Here is a 25904-nt window from a genome sequence, read left to right as displayed (position 1 = left end):
AAATATATACACTGAGTCAGAAAATTATTTTAATAGTTATAAAACATCTTTTTTTTTTTTAACAGAATCAGTATAAAATAGCAGTTGATTTCTCCATAATTATCAGAATGATTTATACTTGAGGTCTTGGCTAAGTGGGGCTGAAATCAACAAAAGGTCTTGGACTGTTGGCTCAGAGATCGTCCTGGAAAGCCCGCCTGGCTGATATCTGTCATGCTTAGCTCTTATGAGATGACACGGTCCTTTTAAAAAAAAAGTATCCTTTTATTCATTCTTTGGAGGCTTGAAGTGAATTCGGCAGCGTTCATTAAACACCTAAGATATTTAAAGAGAAACAAGTCATCGAGTTATCATGTGTAAATCAGGCCTGGGGCTAAATTAAATTTTTCATGGTTCACGAGGACATAATCGTTTGTCCCAGGCCAGCAGTTTTAAGAAGCAGAGTTTTCTCACCAGTTCAAACTGACCGACCAAGTGCTTTGATATGCATTTATAAGGCAATTTTAGTATTTTAATAAAATTTAAATTATTCAAGAAAAAAAGTCACAAACTAGCTTACTTAGTAACTAACAAACATTTCAGTTCCATATTCTGGACACTTAGACAAAAATACCTAAAATAAGTTTAAGGTTTCATCCTTTTTTTAAAATAACATAAAATGTATTTAAACATCGGTTGTGCTTTTCTAAATGAGTGCCAGATCCTTCTTACAAGTAGGTATGCTTGAAGGGAAAGTCTTTTGTTAAACTGTGTAAATTTATATAATGTGTTGTTCTATTTACTCTGCTTCCTAAAAATCTAAACAAATTACATATCATAAATGTTAAAAGAACATTCTGTGACTGTCCGTCAATATAAGATTGTGTTAGGGCTAAAATTAGTTTTTATAAGACGATTCTATTTGGATGCTAACCATATCCTCTGCACCCCCAACGCCCCTCCCAAGTGAAAACCCTCAGATGCTTATAAATGATCTCTATTCTTCTCAGGAGCCCTAGGGCTCTCCTCACTCGTCCTCCCAGTTCTCTCAGAGTTAAGATTATTTCATACCTTCCAGCTTCTGTCATTTACCACTTCTTCAACATTCAGTTCTGACTGCATCCATTTCAACTGCAAGAAAGGAAAAACAAACTTACTAATAAGTTATGAAAATTTAAATTAAAATCTAAAACCAAACTCTATAATGTTTTCCCAACAAAACCAGCCACCGCTCTTGCTTTCTTTGTTAGCTGTATTACCTGGGCTAGGTTTTGAAACCTCCTTTGACACACATTCTTTCTATAACTAATCAATTGTTAAATCTTATAAAACCCATGGATCTCAAGCTTTTCTGTATATTATAATCACCTTGAAAGCTTTTTAAAAAAAAATCTCAAATTCCCAAGTAGTTCACAGAAGAAATAAAAATAACCTATAAAGATAAATGGATGCAACCTCTATAAATGACAATTTGGAAAGATTTATCAAAAATCTATAAATTCACATGTCCTTAAACTAAAAAATCCCAGTTCTAGTTACTGATTCTACAATACAGATTTGCAGACAGCACAGAGGAATAAAAAGGATGGTAAAGAGGTGGCAATCTGATTTAGATTAAGAAAAAGGACTGGGGGGGGGGGGCGGGCAGGGGAGGGGTGGCGACGGGACAGAACCAAAGAGAGGAGGGGGACTATATAAGGCCCAAGTGATCTTGAAAGGCATGAGTTTTCTACACCTTGACCATACAGCTCCAGAGGTCTAAGGCAAAAAATTCTGAAGTCTTCCTAATTTTCTTTATAACTGCCAAACCTAATCATAAAAGTAGCCGATTCCATTGCTAGGTCCAGGTGTCAGGGCCCATCATATTCCCAGTCACCTCTGGTAAGAGAAACCTGAAAGGAAAGAACCTAACAATTCCAGGAAAAGGGCTTGAAAACATTCAGAAAAATTAGGAGAAAAAAGCAAGAACTACAGGTTGAAACAGCCAAGAGGTCAAAACCAGGATGATTTCCTCAGGCCAAAGTCAAGACCCAGGCCATCTGGGCAACCATGAGTCGGAGCCCCAGGCCAAAGAACCTGACCAACAAGATTGAAGCTCAGGCAGGAGGTTTGAGAACGTGCACATAATACAAATAAGACTGGAACTTTGTACTGACACAATGGCTCCTTGTAAATGCCCTTCCTTGGCTCAGAGCTGGTGTCAGAGTGTAGGCCAGTACACAGGACTGACACTGGGGAACACGGGGAAGGGCTGCATTTCCACGACTGGTGCTCTGCTATCAAGGAGCAACAAGCCTGAAGAAGCTACCTGCACATACCAAAGCCACCTCAGTTTTGGATTTCAATCAGCTATACGGACCAGAAATCATTAAAGCGTCACTGCTCTCTCAAAGCCTGGACTATCCACCAGAGAAGTAAAAGCTTCAAACATGCCACTAAGACAATCTTCATAATTGCTCTCAAATATTTAAAGGGATACCATGTAGCAATGGCTTTAGACCTATCCTATATAGCTCCAAGGGAAAGGTAAGGTGCAGTGATTTTACCCATTACAGGGAGGCGGGTTTTCACAATACATAAGAAAACCTTTGAACAATTACAAAGAGAGAATGCACTGCCACAGAAGACAGCGAATTCCTACCCCCTTAAGTAGTGGTTAAACAATATGTGGAAACCACTGGTTGGGAGATATTGTGAAGATGATTAATGTAACAAATATGGAGTCCCAGAGATCCCAAAAGGAAAGGAAAGGAGCTGCTAGTTTGTATCAGTCAACATGCTAGTTCTTACATACTTTATTTCATTTAACTCCCACCAAAAAAAAAAAAAAAAAGGAAAGCATAAAGTTAGAGTATTAACTCCATTTTACAAACTGAAAATCAGAAGTTTCAGAGCAGTTATTTACAAGGTTACAAAGCCAAGTGGTAGATGGGATTTACTTCCTTAGAGCTGTCTGTCTGCCTTGGTAATCCATGTTTTTTCTATTCTTGAACACTGCACATATTACAGCCAACTACTAATACAATTTCAATGCCACCATCATAAGGCTACCTTTGAGATGGTTGTTTCTGAAAATGCTCTGGGTCTTAAAAGAGGTAAATTTCTTCTCAAAGGTCACTAACAGGGACAGCAGTTATATAGTCCCAGCAAGGGATGTTCTTTTTCTGAGTTAAGGATTTAGGTAAAGAAGTGGGACTTTTAAGACTAGCATCTCTGTATATAAATTAAGTATGTCCACTACAGTAATCAGAATTTGACTATCAGCCACAACTAAATGTAAAAACACTGAATCCAGAGTCAGAAGAGATGGGTTCAAGTCCTGGTTCTAGCACTTACTAGCTTGTGAGTTGAGGGTGTGAGTTAGTATCTCTGAGTCTCAGTTTCCAATACAGAAAATGAAGACGTAGAGCTGGAACAGCTCTGTACAGCTGTCTCTTTCTGCCTGACCAGGTAGCTCAGTTGGTTAGAGCCTTGTTCCATTAGGGCACATACGAGAATCAGCCAATGAATGTATAAATAAGTAGAGCAACAAATTGATGGTTCCTCTCTCTCTCCAAAAAAAATTTTTTTTTTAAAAAAGAGCTGTTTCTGATTCAATAGCAAATAAAAAATTCAGGTTTCCTTATTTGCTTAAGTATTACTCATGGTTACCCTATCGTCCTATATGATATCAGGTAGAAAGCTACCTTTCCTGACTCACTGAGTGGTTTCTAAAGCTCCCCCTTTACAGAGGTCACCCTGGTGATTCTCTTTGGGTCCTAGAGGCAGAGGGCAGAACTGAGGGCGGGGTAAACTGTGTGACATGTCTAAACACTCACTGGTTTCTGAACTTTGCTCTCCACTAACAGTCACTTTATTCTTTGTTTGACTTAATTTGCAAATAGTGATTTTTCAGTTTCTGATGTACCAGTCTTGCCCTGCAGTTTTGTTTAATACCTTTAAGAGCCTGTTAAAATACAAACCCCAAAACAACTATATTTTAACGGGCATTATATAAATTATCTCTAGGCCTTCCTAAACACTAATACTATAGCAAGATGACCATTAGAGAAGAAGTCCCCTATTGAGAAACCCACCACTGATGAGTAAGCAGGTATGGAACACAGGGCTGAAGCAGCCTCATGACCAAAGAGAGCAGTGGAGACAGTGGGTGAATCCTGTATCCAGCGAGACATACAGCATCAGGGGGATGATGAGAAAGTGCACTCATCATGTGCAGCTCCAAGAACAAAGGCTTGAAAGAGATGACAAGGCCTCCTTTTCAAAGTTTGGCTACATCTACTAACAAAGGGCAAACTTCACAACTGTTCAGTATGAAAAACATGATTCGATCCCACAATGGATTTTCACTCACCTGACATGCAAGGCTCAGTAAGTCACCTGTCATGGCATCTTCAAATATAGACATTATTTTGATAATTGTACAGTGGTCATGTAAGAAATGCCCGTCCTTAGGAAATAACCAACATATGTAAGGCTAAAGGGGTACACCATGCCAGACATAATCTCAAAAAGGCTCAGGAAAAAAATGTGTATGTATGTATAGGTGGGAGGTAAAGGAAGACTGGGAAAGAGGGAGGGAAGGATAGAGGGAGAAGGGAGCATGGAGACAATGGATTGTGAAGCAGATGGAACAAAATGTAAACAAATAGGTCAATATAGGTAAAGAGTACATGGGAGTTCCTTGTACTATTCTAGCAACTTTTCTGTAAGTTCGAAATTATATCAATAGAAAACTACCCATTAAGAGACCGCCACACATTCCACGTAGAAAAATATGGTACATTTCACCTGTTTTCCTGACATGTCACATTTAAGGGCTATAAGAACTGTTGTTTCATTAACTACACTCTGACGTCCACACCTTATCTACATTATAGCTGAGTTTGGAAAATAAGGCTTCCTCTGACATAGCATTCAGAGGGCACTTGCTATTTTCTTAACTGCAAAAGCTACAGGAATGGGAGATTAAATGGAATGTCCAAAAAAAGAGCCAAAGACCCATAGCAACTTCTCCATAGTAAGGAAATAAAAATTATAATGAGGTTCTAGTATATCTGGTTATATTAAATTATACTATATTTTAACGGATGAAGAGGTTAATGTCCTGAAATTAATAATCTGTATTTAATTACTGAAGCAGTTTTTATACTGAAGCAAATTTCTACAAATAACACCAGAGGTGAATGTTTTCAAAGTGTAAATACATTTAAGAAATGTTTCTTCTCAAGTCAAGCCTCAGGACACAGATACAGATGTGATTTCCCTAGATTTTCTGGTGCGGTATTGGTCTGAATTAATCCTTTTACTTTTAATAGCAGGAATTGAAATAAAATATGATTACATGTTTCTTTTAGCTAAACCTGCTACACTGCATACATTCATGAAATGCACATTAATTTACCAATTTACCACTGGATATTTCCACTGAAAATGAAGTTTTAATCTCTTGGTAATTTTTTTAAAGTAATAATCATATCTTACTCTAAATTTTTCATGTTAAAAACTGTTTTATTTTGAAGGCTAAGTTTGGAAAAACTTTGCCTCAGAAATGTAAACCTTATTCAACTTACCTTTGTCTGTTCTTTTCTAAGTTGCTTTAATAACGTTAAATCGTCCAAATTCTTTTCTCTCTCTTCTCGGAGGTGTTTTACTACTGATGAAGTCTGAGCTATACAATTTTTTATAAATCTGTCCCTACTGGTATGAGCCTCCATCAACTAAAAGAACAAAGGAATGAAAAAAGAAAAAAAATCACATTTTAGTGTTGTTTTTTAAGTCCTTATTTTTAGACTACAAAAATGTAATACTTTCTAAAACAGTGTTTAAAAATTACGTCTATGGAAGAGAAGATTGTGCTAATCAGCTAAATCCCCTAAAAACAGATCAAAGGAAGCACCTCTGCCGTGCTCGGGTCGTGCTCTTCCTCAATAAGCTCCCAGGGCCTCCTGCTCTCTTCCTGAACCCCTCTTCCTGCACCCCCACACTGGACTCTTCGCCTTAGTCTCCTTTTCCCTACCACGCCCTTCTCTCCTCTTCCATCCATATGTTCCTCTACCCCGCACCCACTCTCACACATCTTCTGGGCCACTTTCTATTGGTATTATTCTTCCTCTCTTTTTTTGTCCTTTCATGCTTCCTTCAGCCTCATGTTGTCACCAAATACAAGGAATTATAAAGTAAGTGATGTAGAGCAGCTCTTAGTTACAATAAAGAAAAACAAAGGAAGTTACCTTACCTATGTAAGACAGAGCCCTTTTCAAGATTTTAAAGTTTAAGTATTAATAAGGAAAAATTATGTATAAAGTACAGATTATTGATTCCATCAATTGTGTGTGTTGATTGAAAGGACAACTGATAGAGCAACTTTTTACTAACCTTCATGCTGATGTAGCAAATCCAACATAACAATTCACATCTATTTTCTGCCTTGATTAATTTCAAACACCTTCCTATGATCATAGCCAAATTTTTATGACATCCTCAAAATTTGGGGCACAGAAAGAGCAAAAACACTAAAATACTATATTATCACCATTATAAAGGTACATAAATAACAGTGGTTTACCTACAACTAAAATTTGGGTTTTAACTTGCTCCGTGTAATTATTTCTTCTTCTTTCTGAAGAGAGAATAACCTGTGATAATTATAACAGGGATAACCCAACCATTATATATACAAAATACAGCACTAACTTAACCATTCTATAAGCATTCTTCATAAGTTATTTGAAATACATCTCCCAGATGATCATATTGGGACCCTATGGTTGAGAATGACTAGTGTATCTTTCACCTGGAAAGAATAAAACTTTGCAGTTCTAGAGTGCAGTACTAAAAGTGCATTACTAGTAATTATAAACCATACCAATGGAAAGAGAAGGAAAGTACAAGTAAACTGCCTGATAGACATTAACCTCACCTATAGTAAATTTCTCTAATATGCTATTTTTTTTTTCATTGTAACATTTGATTCACAAAGACAGCCTCAAGGCTCATATTCCATATTCCAATATGCTGCTTCTTTACTTGTTTACTCCTTCAGGTATAATTACAGGAAATTAAAGGAGCCACTGAGGGCAGGGAACTACTCTTCCTAAAAGAGAATAAAAAAGAAAAGAACCATCCTGAGAGGTAAGAAGTTCTTTTGCTGCGTAAGACTGACTAAATAATTAGCATTTCCAGGCTTCAGTTTCCCCTTTTGTAAAATTATGAGAAAATAATCACTGATATCCTTTCTACTTCTAATATTTAGGGGCAACATGACTCAATACACTGCTCAGATACCAGATGTTATTTAATCACATTGATATTGTGTCTAACTCCCCAGCAACTGGTGAAATAACACTCACACCAAATAGAAGTATAACAAAATAGTCTCACTTTTCTATCTGCATTTTAGTTTTTAGAATTTTAATATTTTTTCAACTCAGTTTTTCTTTAAATCCCTTTGGTTTCTGATATGATGGTCAGAAATCTCTCTCTTTAAAAAATATATTTATATATTTTTTTTTTATTTCAGAGAGGAAGGGAGAGGTAGAGAGAGAAACATCAATGATGAGAGAGAACCGCTGATCGGCTGCCTCCTACCTGCCCCTTACTGGGGACAAAGCCTGCAACCAAGACATGTGCCCTGACCAAGAATCGAACCATGACCTCCTGGTTCATAAGTCAACGCTCAACCACTGAGACGGGCCGGCTGGGCTTATTTTAATATTTTTCAGTCTGCATGCCAATGAGCTATCCACTGAGCCAAACCGGTTAGGGTTATTGTAATATTTTTAATTTTAATTTTAAGTTTTCAATTACAGTTGACATTTTTCTATCTGCATTTAAAAATTAAATTCAAATTTTGTCAAATTTCCTTTCAGTCTCTCTCACCACTAAGTTTCCTTCTTTGGTTGGACTTTCCTTTACTATTCTCCTCTTTAACTTGCCCCTTTCCTGTGGATAGACATCTAGCTGCAGATCACCCTCCTACCCTCACCTGCTTACTTCTCCTTCATATTAGCCTCCTGGGAACCCACTTGATGTAAAGAGAAATTACTGGGTAAATTTTCTTTTATTCTGTATAATCAATTGCTTTAATCTGGTTTCCATGACCATCCTTCAATAAAATTCAGAATTCAGAGCCCGTGCAAGAGGAATATGCCTGGACTTTTCTATGCACCTATGTCAAAGAAATGAGGACACTTGATAATTAGTAATAGATTACGTGACATGAGCCTAGCAGAGGAAAATATCGCACTAACCCAGGCTTGGCTCATTAGCAATTCAGATACTTAGGATTTGGTCAAAGGAGAACTGTTTCTGATCTATATGAAGTGCTTATCAAAGGAACTGAAGTAAATTTATTAAGAAACTTGGTAAAATGCAAGGAAGGCCTTTGAATAACGGGAAAAAAAATCCTGAACAGTAAGTATATTATAACCATATTTCCTTTGAGTTGGGGTAAGCAATTTTGAAACGAAGACATTGGAGTGAGACAGGAGAATGATTCAAAACTAGTCTTAAGGGGGTTATATCTAGGACTTTCGGTTTTATTTTATCAAAACTTTAAAAACTTCGTTTAATCTAAAATTTTCATGTCTTTTAATCATTATTTTAAAACAATGTTTTCTGTCTTTAAAGGAAATATGATGCCAACAGTTGTCCTAATTATAGTATGGGGTTTTTTGGGGGGTGTTTTTCTTTCTAGAGCAAAAGTTGATTCTAAGTATACTTCAAATTAAATTCTAATTTCCTCAACATAATTTGGTTTGTTTTAGTACCTTGAGAATGACCCTTGGTTAAGTATCATTCAAATAAAAAAAAAGCCCTGGCCAGTATGGCTCAGTTGGTTGGGCATCATCCCGTGCACAAAGGAAAGGCTGCTATTTAGATTCCCAGTCAGGGCACATTCCCGTGTAGCGGCTGGATCCCTGATCCCCTGTTGGGGGTGTGCAGGAGGCAGCCGACCAATGTTTCACTCATATTGATGTTTCTCCCTCTCTCTCCCTTCCTCTCTCTATAAATCAATTTAAAAAAATAAATCAAACAAAAATTACAAAGTTTTTGTCATAGCATTTTTTGTGTGTTTTAAATCTTCTTCCAGAACTTCTGACAAAATGATGTAAGGGGGAAGCATACCATTTAAGTATATATGAATCACCCTAAATCAATCACTATAACACCAATAATAGTTTGGAGCACTGTTCCAAGTTCATAGACGCTATATTGCTCAGGACTGATTTTTATGTTTACCTTGAGGACAATAAATATAGCTAGAAAAATTTCAGAGACTGAAGGGAATACGCTCTAATAAGGGGATCTCATAAAATTATTTTATTTTTACTACAAGTAATTTTTAAGATTTGGAATTTCTAAAACAAGTGCTTCATAATAACTTTGCTGATCATCTCCTATGAAGAAGCATTATCATTAGAGTGCAAATACTTGTTCAGCAGCTACAAAGGAAGGGTCAGGGACTAAAGTAAGTCAGGGTAACTACAGGCAGCTTAGACATTTCATGGAATTCCATTTCTTAGCTGAGACAATATCTGAAGGCACTCAGTGGTAACACTGTGCTGCAGATGGGATCCCTGGCACAAAACTACTTGGTAAACAATCTTTTGCATGATGTTCATGTTGCTGAATCCCTCTAGGACAGCGATTTTCAACCAGAGTGCTGTGGTACATTGGTATGCCACAAAAAATTTTAAAACATGCAACACCTGACTACTTAGTCAGGGGCACTGACCTCTTTTCCCTTAGCTTATCAAATGAAAAACTGACAGCAGCTAACACAACAACAGCTGTTTGGTGTGAATCAAAATTATACCTATTTTTTTTGTCAGATCAGCAAAAAATATATTTTTTGATATGCTGCAAAATTTTAGTAAGTAGTTTATGTGTGTCATGGAGATTAAAAAAAAGGTTGAAAATTGCTGCTGTAGGATAATGACAGAAAAATATCCAAACACATACCTAAGAATATACAAAACAGAAAGGTTCCAAATTTAGTATGCAAGGTTATCTTGGCTCAGCAAAAGGATAACAAGTAATAATAGCAATAACTAATAATAGAAGCATCAAGCATTCATATGTAAAACATTTAGTACAGTAAGCACTTTATATTAGCTCATTTAATCCTGGTAACAACTCTATGAATGAGATATTCTTATGATACTATTTTACAAATAAGGAAGCTAAGGCAGAGGTTATGTAACATGTTCCAGGTCATCTTCCTAGGAAGTAGCAGAGGTGGGATTTAATCTAGATCAGGAATCCATTTTGTTAATCACTACAATATAAACCTCTAAATCAGTGATGACGACGAACCTTTTGTGTTCGGCGTGTCAGCATTTTGAAAAACCCTAACTTAACTCTGGTGCCGTGTCACATATAGAAATTTTTTGATATTTGCAACCATAGTAAAACAAAGATTTATATTTTTTTATATTTATTTTATATATTTAAATGCCATTTAACAAAGAAAAATCAACCAAAAAAATGAGTTCGCATGTCACCTCTGACACGTGAGTTATAGGTTCGCCATCACTGCTCTAAATTAATAAAAACACTGGAAACAATTAAATAGGTTACAAAGATTATATGGGTAGTGGGGCGGGGTCACTAAAGTGATCATAATTTTTAGTTCTTTAGACAGCTACCCAAAGAAGCGAAGTGAACAGTCAAACAACCTCACAATAAATTAGGACTAGGACGATGCTCCCTACCTCCAAAACTGGGTTCTACTCATCAATGCCCACAGCCCTGTGATTTTCTCAAACCACTATAATGTACTTTCATATAAAAGCAGAACAAAAATAGCAGCAGTTAACCGCTTAAATTTAACTGATATGAATAAGCTCATCCAAACTGATTTTTTTTCATAACTGAGAAACGGACTTTAGGTTTTAAGAAATACCTTCTTTATGAGACAATGAATCCAAATAATAATCTTGCAGTAGAGCCTAAAAAAGCAAATGCCATTTGAACTTTAGCTTCTATGTTAAAGAAAAGATATAAGTAAACTATAAAAAATACTTAGCTACATCATTATTTCCTTCCGCTTTTAGAAAGTAAAGAGAAAAATAAAGGGCATCTTAAAGAGTCAATGAAAATACATACTTGAGAAACCAAAGTCTCAGGAAAAGACATTTATCTGTGACTTTCCTTCTCTCTCAACCACCAAATGCTTCTCTCCCCTTCCTAATGAGTAAGGGAAGAAAGGAGACACAGAAGGTGTGACGGGTTTTACCAGCTGTCTGGCTTCTCAGGACTGAGCCCTTCTCTTGTTTCACTATTTTACTTGACAGTTTTCACTCTCTCCTTCATTCCTTTGTATATAAGATTTTCTTAAGTTAAAGGCTTCCCAAGAAGGAGCCAAAAACAACCACTCCCATTCCTTAGAACCATCTCTTCACAGTCTCTTCACAGACTGTGCTTACAATCACACATTTCTTCAGTTGATAGAAACTAGGACAAAACTTATACACACCTTCAGGTATGAGCAAGAAGAAAACATAATGTCATTATTTTATCCACAGTTTAATTATAACATTTATCAAATGAGTTCTTATTTTGCCTGCAAAGAAACGCATAGAAGCACAAAAGAAAAACTCAAAAGATACACTTACAGACTCATAAAGTTGTTTACAGGTTTGGCTGGCATCAATTTTCCCTGCAAAGGAAGCTGTTGGAACCGTAGTGTTTAATTCATGTACTATTCTGTCATCAATCGTCCTCATCACCTTGAGTAATTCCTATATATTTTTAAAATAAAAGAAGAATAACCTGAATGGAAAGTTAAGTGATTTTTTAAAAAAGAAGCATTTAAACTAAAACATAAAGCTCTTGATTTTACAACCCTGTATGTTAGGAGTGGGGAAACCACGCCAAATATAGTGCAAATACAGGAAAACTTTCGTTACAAGAATTATATAATAGTAATTCTAATAATGGGTGCCAGCTCTGTTTCCTTGGCTCCAATGTGATCATCTTAAGGGTAAAGATTGTTTAATTCATTTGTAAGCCCACAGTACTTAACAAATAGTGTGTGCTCTTTGCATCTCCAGGGTACAGACAATAAAGTGTTCTACTGAGCTGGATTCTCACAGTCTCCAAATCAATCCAGCATAACTGCTTATTCCATTCCCTCTCTATCACTCTAAAATGTGATGCTAGGTAGAAAACTTTTGGAAAGATAACACAAGAAACTATTGGTAGTGGTTAACTTGCTGAAATTAATCTATTCCCATTTAGGCTTTTTGTTGTTAAGTTTTTGTTGTTTTTTTACCATGTGGTATAATTTTTGTGACAAAAATAAGTAAAACAAAATATGCTGCTAGAGAAGGAATCACATCTCTTCATGGCTCTCTTGTTTATAGAACAAGCAAGAATCAATTTTACCTTTCTTAGGATCTCTAGCCTCACACTTCCCAAAGACCTCCTCCCCGAGAAAGGCTCCAACTCTCAAACCAACCAAAAGAAAAATGATAACAGGCAAGAGGACTTGGATTTTGGTGAGTAAGCCTTCGTAGCATAGTCCCTTCTCCCAACATTTTGACTAGCATACATTTGTCAGAGAAATTGGGAGTTAGCTACATCCTGTCTCCAAATAATATAAACACTAGAAAAGGTGTAGTATACCTTTCTCTTTAAATTATTTCTTAAACCTGCCCCCTCCCCCCCACCCATAAACAAACATGATCTCTGCAAAATCATCAAGAAAACAGGAGCATACAATTCTAGGAAGAGATTTATTACTGACAACATCCAAGTTCACATTCTATATTAATGTGTATGAAAATCAGGGAAGTCTCTTCTATTTGCTAGATGGGATGCTGCCTGATTCATTAATCATTCAATAAAGCCAATTAGATCTTCTATTTCCCTCAGCATAACATTCTATTTCTTTCCTTTGCCAAACTTTAATCTAGACAGAAACCAACTCCTTTATTTCTTTCTTTAACCACTTGTTAAATATTTTTACTAGCATTAAAGCATTACAAATTCAAATTAGAAAAAAATTTTAAAGTTAAAATCACTCAGTTAACCATTATCAGTATTTTAACATGTCCCTTCAGTTTTTTCCTATAAATATCTATGAATATTTTTATAAAACTGAGATACTATGTAACAGTTTAAAGTCCAACTTCATGACATTATACCATGAGCATTTTGCCCTTGTTATTAATAATTATTTTATCCTGTGCAGGTAGCACAACTTTTCTGACCACTTCCCCATTAGTGAACATTTAGGTTGTTCCCAATTATAATAACCACTTAGACCACTAATCTTTCATTAGTAATTTAATGATCTTTTCTAGTTTCAATCTAGAAATAAAACTGCTTTTAGAAGGCTCATAATTTCGACTAATAAAACACAGGCCAACACCAGGTCTAAAAACAACTTCACTATCTTATCTCCGCTTCTTGCATGTTTCTATTTTTGTCAACAGCATCATCATTCTCTGTACACTGGAATTCTTAGGGGTTAATCTCAACATATTCACTAAGCAACTTTAAATAATGTGTTATGTACAGTACAGGATGTATCATGTCAGTAAATGGCAAATTCCAAACAAATGATGGTTAGCACTATTTAGAGTCAAAAAGTAAGTAAGTAGCAGAGAGGGACCTACCTTGTTAACTTGATCTCCTATAACTTGACTATTAAAAAAAAGAGCCTCTTTTAAAATCAAACCGATCTTCTGAGCCAACATTTAAGGTATACCCTTTAGATAAAGCTTTCCTTGACTGAGAGGCCTCAATAATCTTCTAAAAACATATGTAATTAGAGACAGTACCACACAGTTCACTCATTTATTAACTCACTGTTCATTAAAAAATATTCACTAATGTCTAATTTATGTCAGACATCATTCTAAACACCAGGACTATTGTGGTAAATGAAACAGAAAAACTCCTTGTGTTTATGGAGAAAAATTCTCGGAGATAGGCAAAATAATTTCAATAAAGTAGTCCCCCATTATTCACTGGAGATATATTCCAAGACCCCCAGTGGATGCCTGAAATCACGAACAGTACTAAACCCTATATATACTGTGTTTTCCCTTATACATGCATACCTTTTCACTTAAAGAAAGCCATTTATGGCTTCTTCTTGACACATCTGAATTGCCAGCATCACTACTCTTATGCTCTGGACCATTATTAATGAATACAAGCACTGCAATATCAAGATAGTAGATCTGATAACTAAGACAACTACTAAATGACTAATGAACAGGGACCAAAGAGATGATTCACTGATTCATGTCCTGGGTGGAATGGAGCAGGACAGCACGCTACTCAGAAAGTTGTGTAATTTAAAACTTATGAATTGTTTCTTTTTGGAATTTTCCATGTAATATTTTCAGACTGTGGTTGACCACAGGATGAAATCACAGATAAGAGGTTTCAGAAAACAAACTAAGGTAACAGGGATGAAGAGTGACTGGGTGGGATGGAAGGGTCTACCTTAGATAGGGAGATCAAGGCCACTGTGAGGATGAAGCATTTGAGCTGAGACCTAAATATGAATGAGCCAACTATAAGAGCATCTGGGGGAATAATAAAAATAATGAGACAAGAACAAACTCTGGGGTGTTTGAAGAACTAAAAGAACGTTAAGTGAGCTAGGAGTGAGTAAGGGAGAAAGTCATATAAGGTAAGGTCAGAGCAGAATAAAATGAAGGACAAGAGACCATGGAAACAATAAAGGATTCTGTTCTAAAGGTAACAAAATTTTAGGCAAGGGGATGATATAAACAACTAATTTTTTAAAAGATAACTTTGGCCGAAACCGGTTTGGCTCAGTGGATAGAGAGTCGGCCTGCGGACTGAGGGGTCCCGGGTTCGGTTCCGGTCAAGGGCATGTACCTGGGTTGCGGGCACATCCCCAGTGGGAGGTGTGCAGGAGGCAGCTGATCGATGTTTCTCTCTCATCGATGTTTCTAACTCTCTATCTCTCTCCCTTCCTCTCTGTAAAAAATCAATAAAATATATTTAAAAAAAAAAAGATAACTTTGGCTGCTATGTAGAGAATGCACTAGAGAGAGGAATGGAAACAAGGTGACCATTTAGCATACTATGGTAGTCTAGGCAAGATAAAGGTAGTTTGATAAAGTGGTAGCAGTAGACTTAGGAAGAGGAAGCTGGATTCAGGGTTTATTTTGATAATAAAGCTGATAGAACTTGCTGAATTGGTAGGGGTAGTGGGTGAGAAAAAAAATGGGATAACTTTTAAGTTTGAGGCCTGAGCAACTGAATGGATGTTGTAACATTAATTGACGATGAGGAAGAGGCTGAGGGGAAGAAAAGATTTAGGAGTGGGCAGATCAATAGTTCTATTGTGACTCACAGGGTATTTGATGATATTTAGGATTATTATTAATTGTATTACTTGTATTATGTTATACTTGTATTATGTTTAAAACTGTAACCTTTTAGCCTGGCCAGTGTGGCCCAGTAGTTGAGCAGTGATCTTTGAACCAGGAGGTCATGGTTCGATTCCCGGTCAGGGCACATGCCTGGGTTGTGGGCTTGATTGCCAGTGTGGGACATGCAGGAGGCAGCCAATCAGTGATTCTCTCTCATCATTGGTTTCTCTCTCCCTCTCTGAAATTAATAAAAATATATTTAGAAAAATAAACTATATATATAAAAGGCTAATATGCAAATGTCCCCTTGGGAGTTCAACCAGGAGTTCGATCGCTCACTATGACGTGTGCTGACCACCAGGGGGCAGTGTGGAATGAAGGAAGGTCCCAGCCGGCAGCTGGAAGGCCCTGATCACTGGCCAGGCCTAGGGACCCTACCCATGCACAAATTTCGTGTACCAGGCCTCTAGTAATAAAACTTGTAACCTTTTAGAGCTACAGACTGAAATATTTATAGAAAAATATCTATTTGGGATTTGTTTTAAAATAATCTGGTTAGGATGGGGGAGTGGTAGGAGTACAGATGAAACAAGAGTGACCATGAATTCATTGTTGGAGCTAAGGAATGGGTACATGGAACTTTATGATACTCTTTCTCCTGTTGTGTATGTTGAAATTTTTTAGAATAAAAAGTTTTTAAGTTCTGTTTTGGATGCCTTTTTGATATCTGAGTAGAAAGTTGAATATACCATTCTGACACTGAGTAGGACTAGAGTTATAGTAACAAATTGATGTATTTAAAGCTGTGGGATCAAAAGAGATCACTGAGAGACCATAGCAGTGAAGGGGACCAATGGACAAGAAGGAACTCCAGCATCTAAAACTACACAAGGAAGACTATTATGTCACAGAAGTCAGATGAAGAGAGGCTCCAAGAATGGTCAGCTGAGTTGAACTTTACTAAGAAAGATATGAACAGAAATTAACTTTTAGATTCAGCAGGGTGGAAATCATGGGTAACCCGGGCAGTCATTTAAATAAAGTATTTAATGGACTCAAAAGTTAATACGGCTTAAGTACAGATAGTAAGAGAAAACATGGTGTAAATGAGGACAAACCATTATAGGTCATATGATAGGATCTTAGTCTTTTTCCTGGGAACAATGGAGAACCAATGAAGTATTTAGGTACAGTGGGACTACATGATCAGACTTATGTTCTGCAATGATTGTTTAAAGTATTAAATGACTAATGGGCAGATGGCACAGGGATAATTCATTGTGTGTAGCTAGGGCTCCACATTAAAGTGTTTGGATCAGTGGATAGAGCATCAGCCTGCAGACCAAAGGGTCACGGGTTCTATTCTGGTCAAAGGCATGTACCTAGGTTGCAGGCTCAATCCCCAGCCTCAGTCAGGGCGTGTACAGGAGGCAACTAATTGATGCCTCTCACATCAATGTTTCTCTCCCCCTCCTTCCACTCTCTCTAAAAATAATGGAAAAAATATTCTCAGGTGAGGATTAACACACACAAAAAAGTGTAGAAAATGGAATGCAGAAGAATAAGAGTAGATGTAGAGATACTAGTTAGGAGACTGACACAGCAATCAGGGTGGAAGATTACCTAACTTGATACTGCCTAGGGTTTTGATTTACCTGGAACTTTAACCAATTTTGAATTTGATGGTAGCTATACAGTCAAATTTCCTCCAATAAAACTATTTGGACAGACTGTTAAATTACTTATACAGCAGTGGGAATTCATCTGCATTACTAGGTGATGAATGAATCAATCAATAGAACCTACAAATGTGGATTATCAACTATAACAATTCTTCTATGTGTGCTAGAAAATTATCAATATTTGACCTAGAAGAAATAAAAGATTTTTAAAAAAGACAAAAAAAAATATTTGACCTAGAGCTTGGTTTTCATATGGTACAGCCTAGCCACATGAGGTTCCTTTAATTAAAATTAAATAAAATTTAAAATTTAGTTCCTCAGTTGCACTGGCCATAAATGAAATGCTAGTGCAGTGATGGCGAACCTATGACACGTGTACTCATTTTTTTGGTTGATTTTTCTTTGTTACATGGCATTTAAATATATAAAATAAATATCAAAAATATAAGTCTTTGTTTTACTATGGTTGCAAATATCAAAAAATTTCTATATGTGACACGGCACTAGAGTTAGTTAGGGTTTTTCAAAATGCTGACACACCAAGCTCAAAAGGTTCTCCATCACTGGTTTAGAGACTGTCATATTTTCTTAAATTCAGCACTATCCATTAGATCTTTCTGTGATGGTGGAATTTGTGCTGTCCAATATAAGTAGCCACTAGCACAGTGATGGCGAACCTTTTGAGCTCGGCGTGTCAGCATTTTGAAAAACCCTAACTTAAAATCAACAAAAAAATGAGTTCGTGTGTCACCTCTGACACGCGTGTCATAGGTTCGCCATCACTGCTATAAACTAATACTGTACTTGTTCAGGGATTGCTGAGTACTATAAGCTATTCTTAGATGTCACAGAAAAGATACTAGAAAAGCTAAAAGATAAGGGAAATTTTCCCCAAAATTCTAAAGGGAGAAGGAAAAGACCTATAAACCCACTAGGCACACATTTCGTTATAGTGGAAAAAATGCTAGAGCTCTCAAGGCAACTAGAGGTCTAGAGCAGTGATTTTCAACTCTTTCCATCTCATGGTACAAATAAACTAATTCTGAGGCACACCAAAAAATAGATATGCCTATGTGACAAAAAGCAAAAAAAACAAAAAAAAAATGCACAAACAGGTATAATTTTGATTCATTCACACCAAACAACTATTATTGTGTTAGCTGTTGTCATTTTTTTATTTGGCAACCTAAGGGAAAAGAGGTCAGTGCCCCTGACTAGTCAGGTATTGCATGTCTTAAAAATTCTTGCAGCATACCGGTTGTAAACTGTTGGACTCTAGAAGAAAGCCTGGGCGGCCCTCACAGACTAACGGCAATGGAAGATTAATGTAGGTACAAAAGTACTGCCATTAAATGTGTCTCATTCATAAAGAATTACTACCTACCTGATGCCTAGCCCTAATCACATACCCTATCTCACAAATTCAACCAAGAAAATGTCCTTGGTAGCTTATCTATACTAATAGAGGAATATGCAAATTGGCCGGGATGCTGGCACATAACAACTAATCAGGATGGGGGTGGGGCCAAGGCGGAGAGCTCTCAGCACGCCTGCACCGGGTCTGAAGGGCACAGAGAGAAAGGGAGAGCAGTTAGGCAGTTAGGGGGATCAGGCCAGGAGGGGAGAGCAGTTAGGGGGATCAGGCCAGCAGGGAGGAGCAGTTAGGCAGTTAGGGGGATCAGGCAGGCAGGCAAGTGAGTGGTTAGGAGCCTGGGGTTCCAGATTGCGAGATGGATTCCAGATTGAAGAGGGTGCAGGCTGGGCTGAGGGATCCCCCACCCCATGCACAAATTTCATGCACCAGGCCTCTAGTATACAATAAACTGCAACTGAAGTTCACAGAAATACACACACTTCAGTGGTTCTCCATAGGCTACATCTTTGTGTAGAACCTGGAACCCTAATCAGCTTCAAAATGTCAAAGCATAACAAAGAGAACTCTTCAAATTTTATAGTGCCTCTACCTTCTCCTATCTTTCACCTTCCTCAAAACAAGAAGAGATTCTAGTATATCATGAATCTCTAATTTTAGACTGACTCTTTAAAATTATTTATGTACTTTATCTTGGAATTTCATTTTCTGTCTTACCTATAATTGTGGGGTAAAATCTCAATTTCAGTACTGAAAGAGTAATCATATTTAGTAGTAGGGAAGAGTAAATGTGTATTGTCTCTCTATAATTATACTATATTTCTAAGGTTAACCCTCTGGTAAATTCCTTTTATTATTTTGGGCAGCTTTTAGGTTTTATGGGCAGTGGGGGTGGGAAAAGGTCTATTACAAGTCAATAAAATACAAATGTACTCCAAAAAAATAATCTCAGACTTAACGTTTCCTTTCCACACCCTCTGCCTGTAGGCACCCAGTAGATCCCATGTGCTCTTTTTAGACAGACCTAGTTCCTCAAACCCCATTTTTACAGCAGTACTCATACTGTTCCTCCTAAGCCAGAAACAAAGACTTGCCTCCAACTGTCAAGAGTCCTCTGACAACCAGCACCCCCAGGCACAGGGACAGAGAGCAGCTGGGCATGTCGCAAGAGGAACCATAACTAATGCTAGACAATAGTCTATTTAGTTTGTACCTTATTATTATATAACTCAAAATCAACTGTGTATAAACGAATAAGTATTCCTAACAGAAATACTAATACTTAAACATTCTGGTAAGGAATACTGAGTTGGTTTTGTTCAGGTGATATATGAACTAGATCTCAGACGGTCAGGAAAAAAGGATTTCAAGGTAGCCACAATTGAAAAAAAAGCATGGAAATAACAAAGAGCATAATGTGTTCAGAGAAAAGTAGGCCTATGTGGTTGGACAACTGAGATCAAATATACATTGGAAGAGGTAAGGGTTTGGGGGAGAAGAAACATGCATGAATAAGGACAGTGGTAAGGGATATAACTAGAGAGAGGCACTTTGGGACTGAATGCCATGTTAAGTATTTTAGACCTAGTAATATAAGCCTAAACTTAGATGCATGGTTCAGATTCTAAAATTTCGAAGATAGCAGTATAAAGCCACAATATTATGGAGATTAGATTGAAGGAGGGATATATTAGAGAAAGGAATGACTGAAAATAAGGAGACCTACCACAAAGCTAGTTGCAAAAATAACAGAGCCTGAACAAAGACCATGGCACAAGTGATGAATTTTCCTAAAACACTTGCTTGATCATCTCACACCCTCTGCTCAAAATTGGCTCCTTAATCTCACCCTTGGCATCCAAGGCCTTCTACAACCTGGTTCTAATCTTTTGTGTAATCTCAATGTGCCTCCTGAATTCTAGCAATACTGATTGGCTATTTCTCCAAATACATAAAATTGCCTTATATACTGTTTTTTCTACCGAAAATAGCCCTGATCCTATTCACTTAAGGCCCAGTTCATTTATTTATTTTTAACTGATTGCAGAGAGAGGAAGGGAGGGATAAGAACATCAATGATGAGAATCATTGACCGGCTGCCTCCTGCACACCCTCTACTGAGGATTGAGTCAGCAACCTGACTGGATATAGAACTATGACATCCTGGCTCATGGGTCAATGCTCAACCACTGAGACACACAGCTGGGCAAGGCACAACTAAATTATCACCTCTTGAGTTATTTCTCTCTGAACTGTTAAAGCATTTTATTCATATTCTCAATATTTTCTACATTTTATATCCAGTCCACTGGGTCTTCCCAAGTGCCTGATAGCTAGCCGTAACTGTTTTGAATTGCATTGTGCCTTCCCAAAATTTCTATGTGACTATATCTGGAGATAAGGCCTTTAGGAAAGTAAGATAGGGTCCTAATCCCATAGAACTGGTGTCCTTGTGAGAGAGAGAAACCAAAGATTTTTCTCCCTCTACAAGCCCAAAGAGGCCATGAGAGAATGCAGTGAGAAGGCAGCAACCGGCAAGTCAGGAAGAGAGGCTCACCAGAAACCAATCTCGACAGGACTTTGATCTTGGACTTCTGGCTTCCACAACTGTGAAAAAATACATTTCTGTTGTATTTAAGCCACCATTTGTGGTATCTATCATGGCAGCCCTAGCAGACTAATACAATATTCAATAAATTGTTGCTGAATGTTAAAATGGGATTCCAGACATTCAATTTTCAACATTCTTTTCTGGATTTTTAAAAATATTGTATTTTTTAATTATTTCAGAGAGGAAGGGAGAGGGAGAAAGAGATAGAAACATCAATGATGAATCATTGATTGGCTGCCTCCTGCATGCCCCACACTGGGGATCAATCCCGAAACGCAGGCATATGTCCTGACTGGGAATGGAACTGTGACCTCCTGGTTCATAGATTGATGCTCAACCAGTGAGCTATGCCGGTCGGACTCTTTTCTGGATTTTATTTCATTTTGCAAATAGGATATTTTCCAGGAGTGCAAAGTCCAACTTTTTTTTTGTTTTTGTTTTTGTTTTTTTAATATATTTTATTGATTTTTTTTACAGAGAGGAAGGGAGAGAGATAGAGAATTAGAAACATCGATGAGAGAGAAACATCGATCAGCCGCCTCCTGCACACCCCCCACTGGGGATGTGTCCGCAACCCAGGTACATGCCCTTGACCGGAATCAGTCCACAGGCCAACGCTCTATCCACTGAGCCAAACCGGTTTCGGCAAGTCCAACTTTTATAAGAAAAATAAGAATTGTAAAAATTTAAAACACTTTAAAAACTCTTAAACTTTACACCTATATCCTGGCCAGGTAGCTTAGCTGGTTAGAGTGTCAGCCCAATGAGCCAAGATTTTGGGTTCAATCCCTGGTCAGGGCACATATAAGAATCAACCAATGAATGCATGAATAAGTAGAACAACAAAATCAGTGTTTCTCTCTCTCTCTCGACAGAAAATTGTGTGTCTGATTTTATCTAGCCCTGCTTCTTATTTATGTTATATTAGCATCTAAAACTTCAATTTTTTGTTGCTTTTATTTTATATCATCTGCAATTGTAGAATGAAAGTAATTTTCGCTCCCTGAGGCCCAGTTATTTGCTAACATTTCATGGTAGTTTTGTAGAGTTCAAGTAATAAATCCTTCATTAAAATTTTAAAAAATATATATATATATATGTGTGTGTGTATATATATATATATATATATATATATATATATATATATATATAAATAAAGCATGCACCTATACAGAAAAAAATCAGAACACTAGTTGTCAGAGGAAAGAAGGATGGGGCAAGGATTGACTGGAAGGGGCATGAAGAAACTTTCTGTCAAAACTCATTTAATAGCCCTAGCTGGTTTGGCTCAGTGGCTAAAGCATCGGCCTGCAGATTGAAGGGTCCTGGGTTCAATTCCGGTTAAGGACACATGCCCGGGTTACAGACTTGATCTTCAGTAGGGGGCGTGCAGGAGGCAGCTGATCAATCAATGATTCTCTCTTGTTGATGTTTCTATCTCCCTCTCTGAAATCAATAAAAATATATAATTTTTTTAAAAGGTGGATTGATGGGTAGAGATTGCTATTTGATAAATACAGCAATCACTGGTTAAAGAATCGAGATGGTAGGTACCAGTGTTCACTGTACAATTCTTTCAACTTTTTGTAGTGTCTGAATATTTTCATAATAAAATTCTGAAAAAAATACAACTAATCTTTATAGTGGTTAGAGCATTACCCCCAAGAACCAAAAGGGTCTCGGGTTTGATTTGGGGCTATGAGGGAGGCAAACCAATCACTGTATCTCTCTCACATGGATGTTTCTATCTCTCTCCCCCTCCTTCCCTTCCACTCTCTCTAAAAAAATCAATGAAAAAAAAATGATTTACAATTAACAAGAACAACAAAAATACATACAAGAAAATAAGAAAGAAAAAAATCAAAAGAAACACACACAAAAAAATATACGTGACTTGTTTCTCTTTGAAAGTATTCAGTGCAGTGCTTTTCACATTTAGGATACTCACACAGAAAATGTAATGGTTCCATAGCTTTAAAAAATTTAAACTGCTTAATAATTTGTGAGTAGGCCAGTTAAATTCATCTAAACCTCAATGCTATTCTAAAGCTTTATAATTTCACAGCACCTTCCCTTATGTTATTGTGTGCTGAGGCAATAGAGACAAATGTTATTCTTATTTACAATGAGGTTAAATGATGTGTCAAGACCAGCTCTGGGAAAGCAGTTCTTCTGACTTTTAGCCCAGGATATTCTCCATTATAAACCATGCACTTGGAAAAGTCCTAGAGAAAGTATCTAGAAACTTCCCCTAGATATCTAAAAATCATAATTATTTTATGATTTTTTTTTCTCTGTGAATGGAATGGCTTTGCACGACAGTTTAGCTTTTGCCCCACTTACAACATTTTAACTCCCAAAAGGAAAATCAGTGTTTTAACAGCAACAAGAGATCGTCTGAAATTTAGTTTTAGAGTCAAATAACATTACAGAGATGGAAAGAAGTTTTAAATATTACTTAACATAATCTTTTTTTACAGATTCAAAAGTTAATTCCCAAAGGAGTTAAGTGATTAGCCCAAGGTCCCAAAACTAATGGCAGAAGCAGTACTAGAACCCAGAACATCTAACTCACTAACCAAGACTCTTTCTCATAAACCTTAAAACTATCCTTGCACAATTATCTGAGTGTATTGATTCAAGTTAAATCACAGAGCTAATGTGACAAGACCAAGGCGACAAATGGTGCAAACCCTAACACGTTAAGCGCCACGTCAGTCACCGGTGACTGATACTATACTTTCCGACCGCACAGTCACTGGTGCCGCCAGCATATCGGTGAAATCGGAAAGGAAGACAAAATAGGCTTGGCGCTTAACGTGTTAAACGGTCCATATACTTTAGAATTCAAGTTTGTTTTTTTCCTACTTAAGGTTTTTACAAATGTTTGCATTTGTTGGGCACATGAATCATATTTGAAGTCAACTGCAGTGTTGAGCTAGTCTAAAAAACAGCTGAAGTGGTGAAGAGGATGCAAGTAATGACTTCACATAAAAAAGACCCCATATAAGTCCTTTGACCAAATGGTTTGTCAAAGAATTCGGTCTGTTGAGGTTATTTTCAAGAATACCACTCCCTACAAAATGGCTCAAAGCACAAAGCTGACTACAGATAGGTCAATGACATGTGAAATAATTTTTCAGTACATTTAGTTAAAAATACATTTGTAGCTCTAGCTGGTTTGGCTCAGTGGATAGGGCGTGGACCTGCAGACTGAGGGGTCCTGGGTTCCATTCTGGGAAGGGCACATGCCTGGGTGGCAGGCTTGATCCCCAGCGGGGGGCGTGCAGGAGGCAGCCCATCAATGATACTAACATCATTGATATTTCCATCTCTCTCTCTCTCTGAAATCAATAAAAAATATTTAAAAAAATACATTTGTAATCTAGACAGCAGCACATTTGTGCTTACAATGGAACAGATAACTTTCATTGCAACTTGGTCAAAATCCAAACCCCTGTTAATTCACGGGTTAATATTTAACCCTAGATCTCTGGTGCTTGTATAAAAGATACAGCGTTTTTCTTAAATGTTACATTCTCTCTAATGCTTAGAAAGGCCAGGGCAGGTACTGGAATTACTCGCTCTTCTAAGACTTCGAATGTTATACCCCAACAAAACAATAAAACTTGCGCCAAGTTGATTTATCAAACGAGTAAGCTCTCGTTCACTTTTTTTTTTTTTTTAAATCTCCTACAAACGCTCAACTTACAATACGAGAATGGCACAGGCTAGGTACAGATTTCGGTGGATGGCTAAAAGACTGTTACAATCGCTACCCACCGGCCCGGGCTCGGCTTTCCCACCGCGCAGCCACCCGGAGTGTCCCGTGCGGTTACTCGGGGCCTGGGCGGCGCAGAGAGAACCATGACCCCCAAGGAGTAGCCTGGCTCTCTAAGGCCAACCCCGCGCCCCCATGACCTCCAATGGCTCGGAAAAGGAGCCTCGAATTGCCCGCTTCTTCCATAACTTGTCCGCATTCCCTCCTAGGCCAGAGGCGGGTACAGGACCCGGGGATAAAAGAAAGGACACACCAGCCACTGGGAAAAACCCCATCACCTGGAACTCGGCGAACTCTTCACAGTTCACACCGCCACTGGGCGCCGCCATATTGGACAAACGCGAGGCCCCTGCCGGGAGCCAATCACCGCGGAGCAAAGGTGCCCGCGGCAGCGCCTGACAAAATATTTCGAGGGAAATCGGCGATAAAATAGCTCTCGTCTTTTCCCTGGTCCTCATTCACTTCGCAACCTGGAACTTTGCAGTCCTTTTCACTCCTGCCCCTTTGACAGCTGACTTTCATCGCAACTTGGCCATGTCCTCCTAGAAATGACCCCTATGCATGGACCGAAGAATGTCAGAACTTGAAGGGATTGTTTTACCCTAACCCCATCTTCTTATAAAAAGGGAAACGATTTCCTAGTCTCACCAACCAGATCCTTCGAGGAAGAAACCTGGGGTAGAAGTGGTTTTTCTTAACCCTCCCACTCCAATATCTGTCTCCCGTCCCTAGAGATGAGGGGCCTTTGATTGTTAAGAATTGGGATCACTAAGAAATGTCAAGAAAAGACATTTCTGACAATGCATAAGGGTTGGACAGGTGTCAGGTGTGCAAATGTTTGATTTCATAAAAATAGGTAAATAAGTAGGAAATAAACATGCTAATTTTTCAATTAGCCTGATACTCCCAAAGCCAACAGGGTATGGGGGCCACTGAGCCCCGGCTACGTGTTTTTGATAAAGGCGTGACTCAAATGTACTGAAATGCTGATTTACCTAGGCAGCGTGATGTCGGGAGTCTACAGTTGGCAAAAGTTCCGCAATGAATGAGCACAGTACTTTCCCTCTATTTTAAAGGAGTAATTTCTTAAGTTTCTTAAGATGCAAAGAAT

The 25904-nt window shown here is 37.7% G+C and overlaps 1 protein-coding gene across 2 annotated transcripts; it reads right to left on the bottom strand.

Annotated features, from left to right (window-relative positions):
- Positions 1-7: 7 nt before the first annotated feature.
- On the bottom strand, positions 8-25178 carry MIX23 (mitochondrial matrix import factor 23). 2 transcript variants are annotated; one of them, XM_059687676.1, is made up of 6 exons: positions 25047-25137; positions 20959-21008; positions 11601-11726; positions 5553-5699; positions 1051-1110; positions 8-315 (listed from the first exon to the last, which is right to left on the bottom strand). In XM_059687676.1, the coding sequence occupies exons 1-6, from the start codon at positions 25120-25122 to the stop codon at positions 265-267; spliced, it is 510 nt and encodes a 169-aa protein (XP_059543659.1). In that variant the 5' UTR covers positions 25123-25137; the 3' UTR covers positions 8-264. The 2 variants fall into 2 exon arrangements, with proteins under 2 accessions (XP_059543659.1, XP_059543660.1); XM_059687677.1 differs by lacking the exon at positions 20959-21008 and having other exon boundaries at positions 25072-25178.
- Between the last annotated feature and the right edge of the window lie 726 nt (positions 25179-25904).

The sequence above is a fragment of the Myotis daubentonii genome, chromosome 3, assembly GCF_963259705.1.
Source record: "Myotis daubentonii chromosome 3, mMyoDau2.1, whole genome shotgun sequence".
Classification (NCBI taxonomy): Eukaryota; Metazoa; Chordata; class Mammalia; order Chiroptera; family Vespertilionidae; genus Myotis; species Myotis daubentonii.
The sequence above is the reverse complement of the archived record's forward strand: the minus strand, read 5'-3'. Positions and strand labels throughout refer to the sequence as shown.

Bases quoted from the DNA above. Each gene is read 5' to 3' on its own strand.
- MIX23 (XM_059687676.1), bottom strand. From the start codon at position 25,122: ATGGCGGCGCCCAGTGGCGGTGTGAACTGTGAAGAGTTCGCCGAGTTC. The intron at 21,009-25,046 runs GTGTGTCCTTTC...ATTTTTTCACAG, and splicing joins GGGGTTTTTCCCAGTGGCTG to TTGTGGAAGCCAGAAGTCCA. The intron at 11,727-20,958 runs GTGAGCCTCTCT...AAAAATATATAG, and splicing joins CCTGTCGAGATTGGTTTCTG to GAATTACTCAAGGTGATGAG.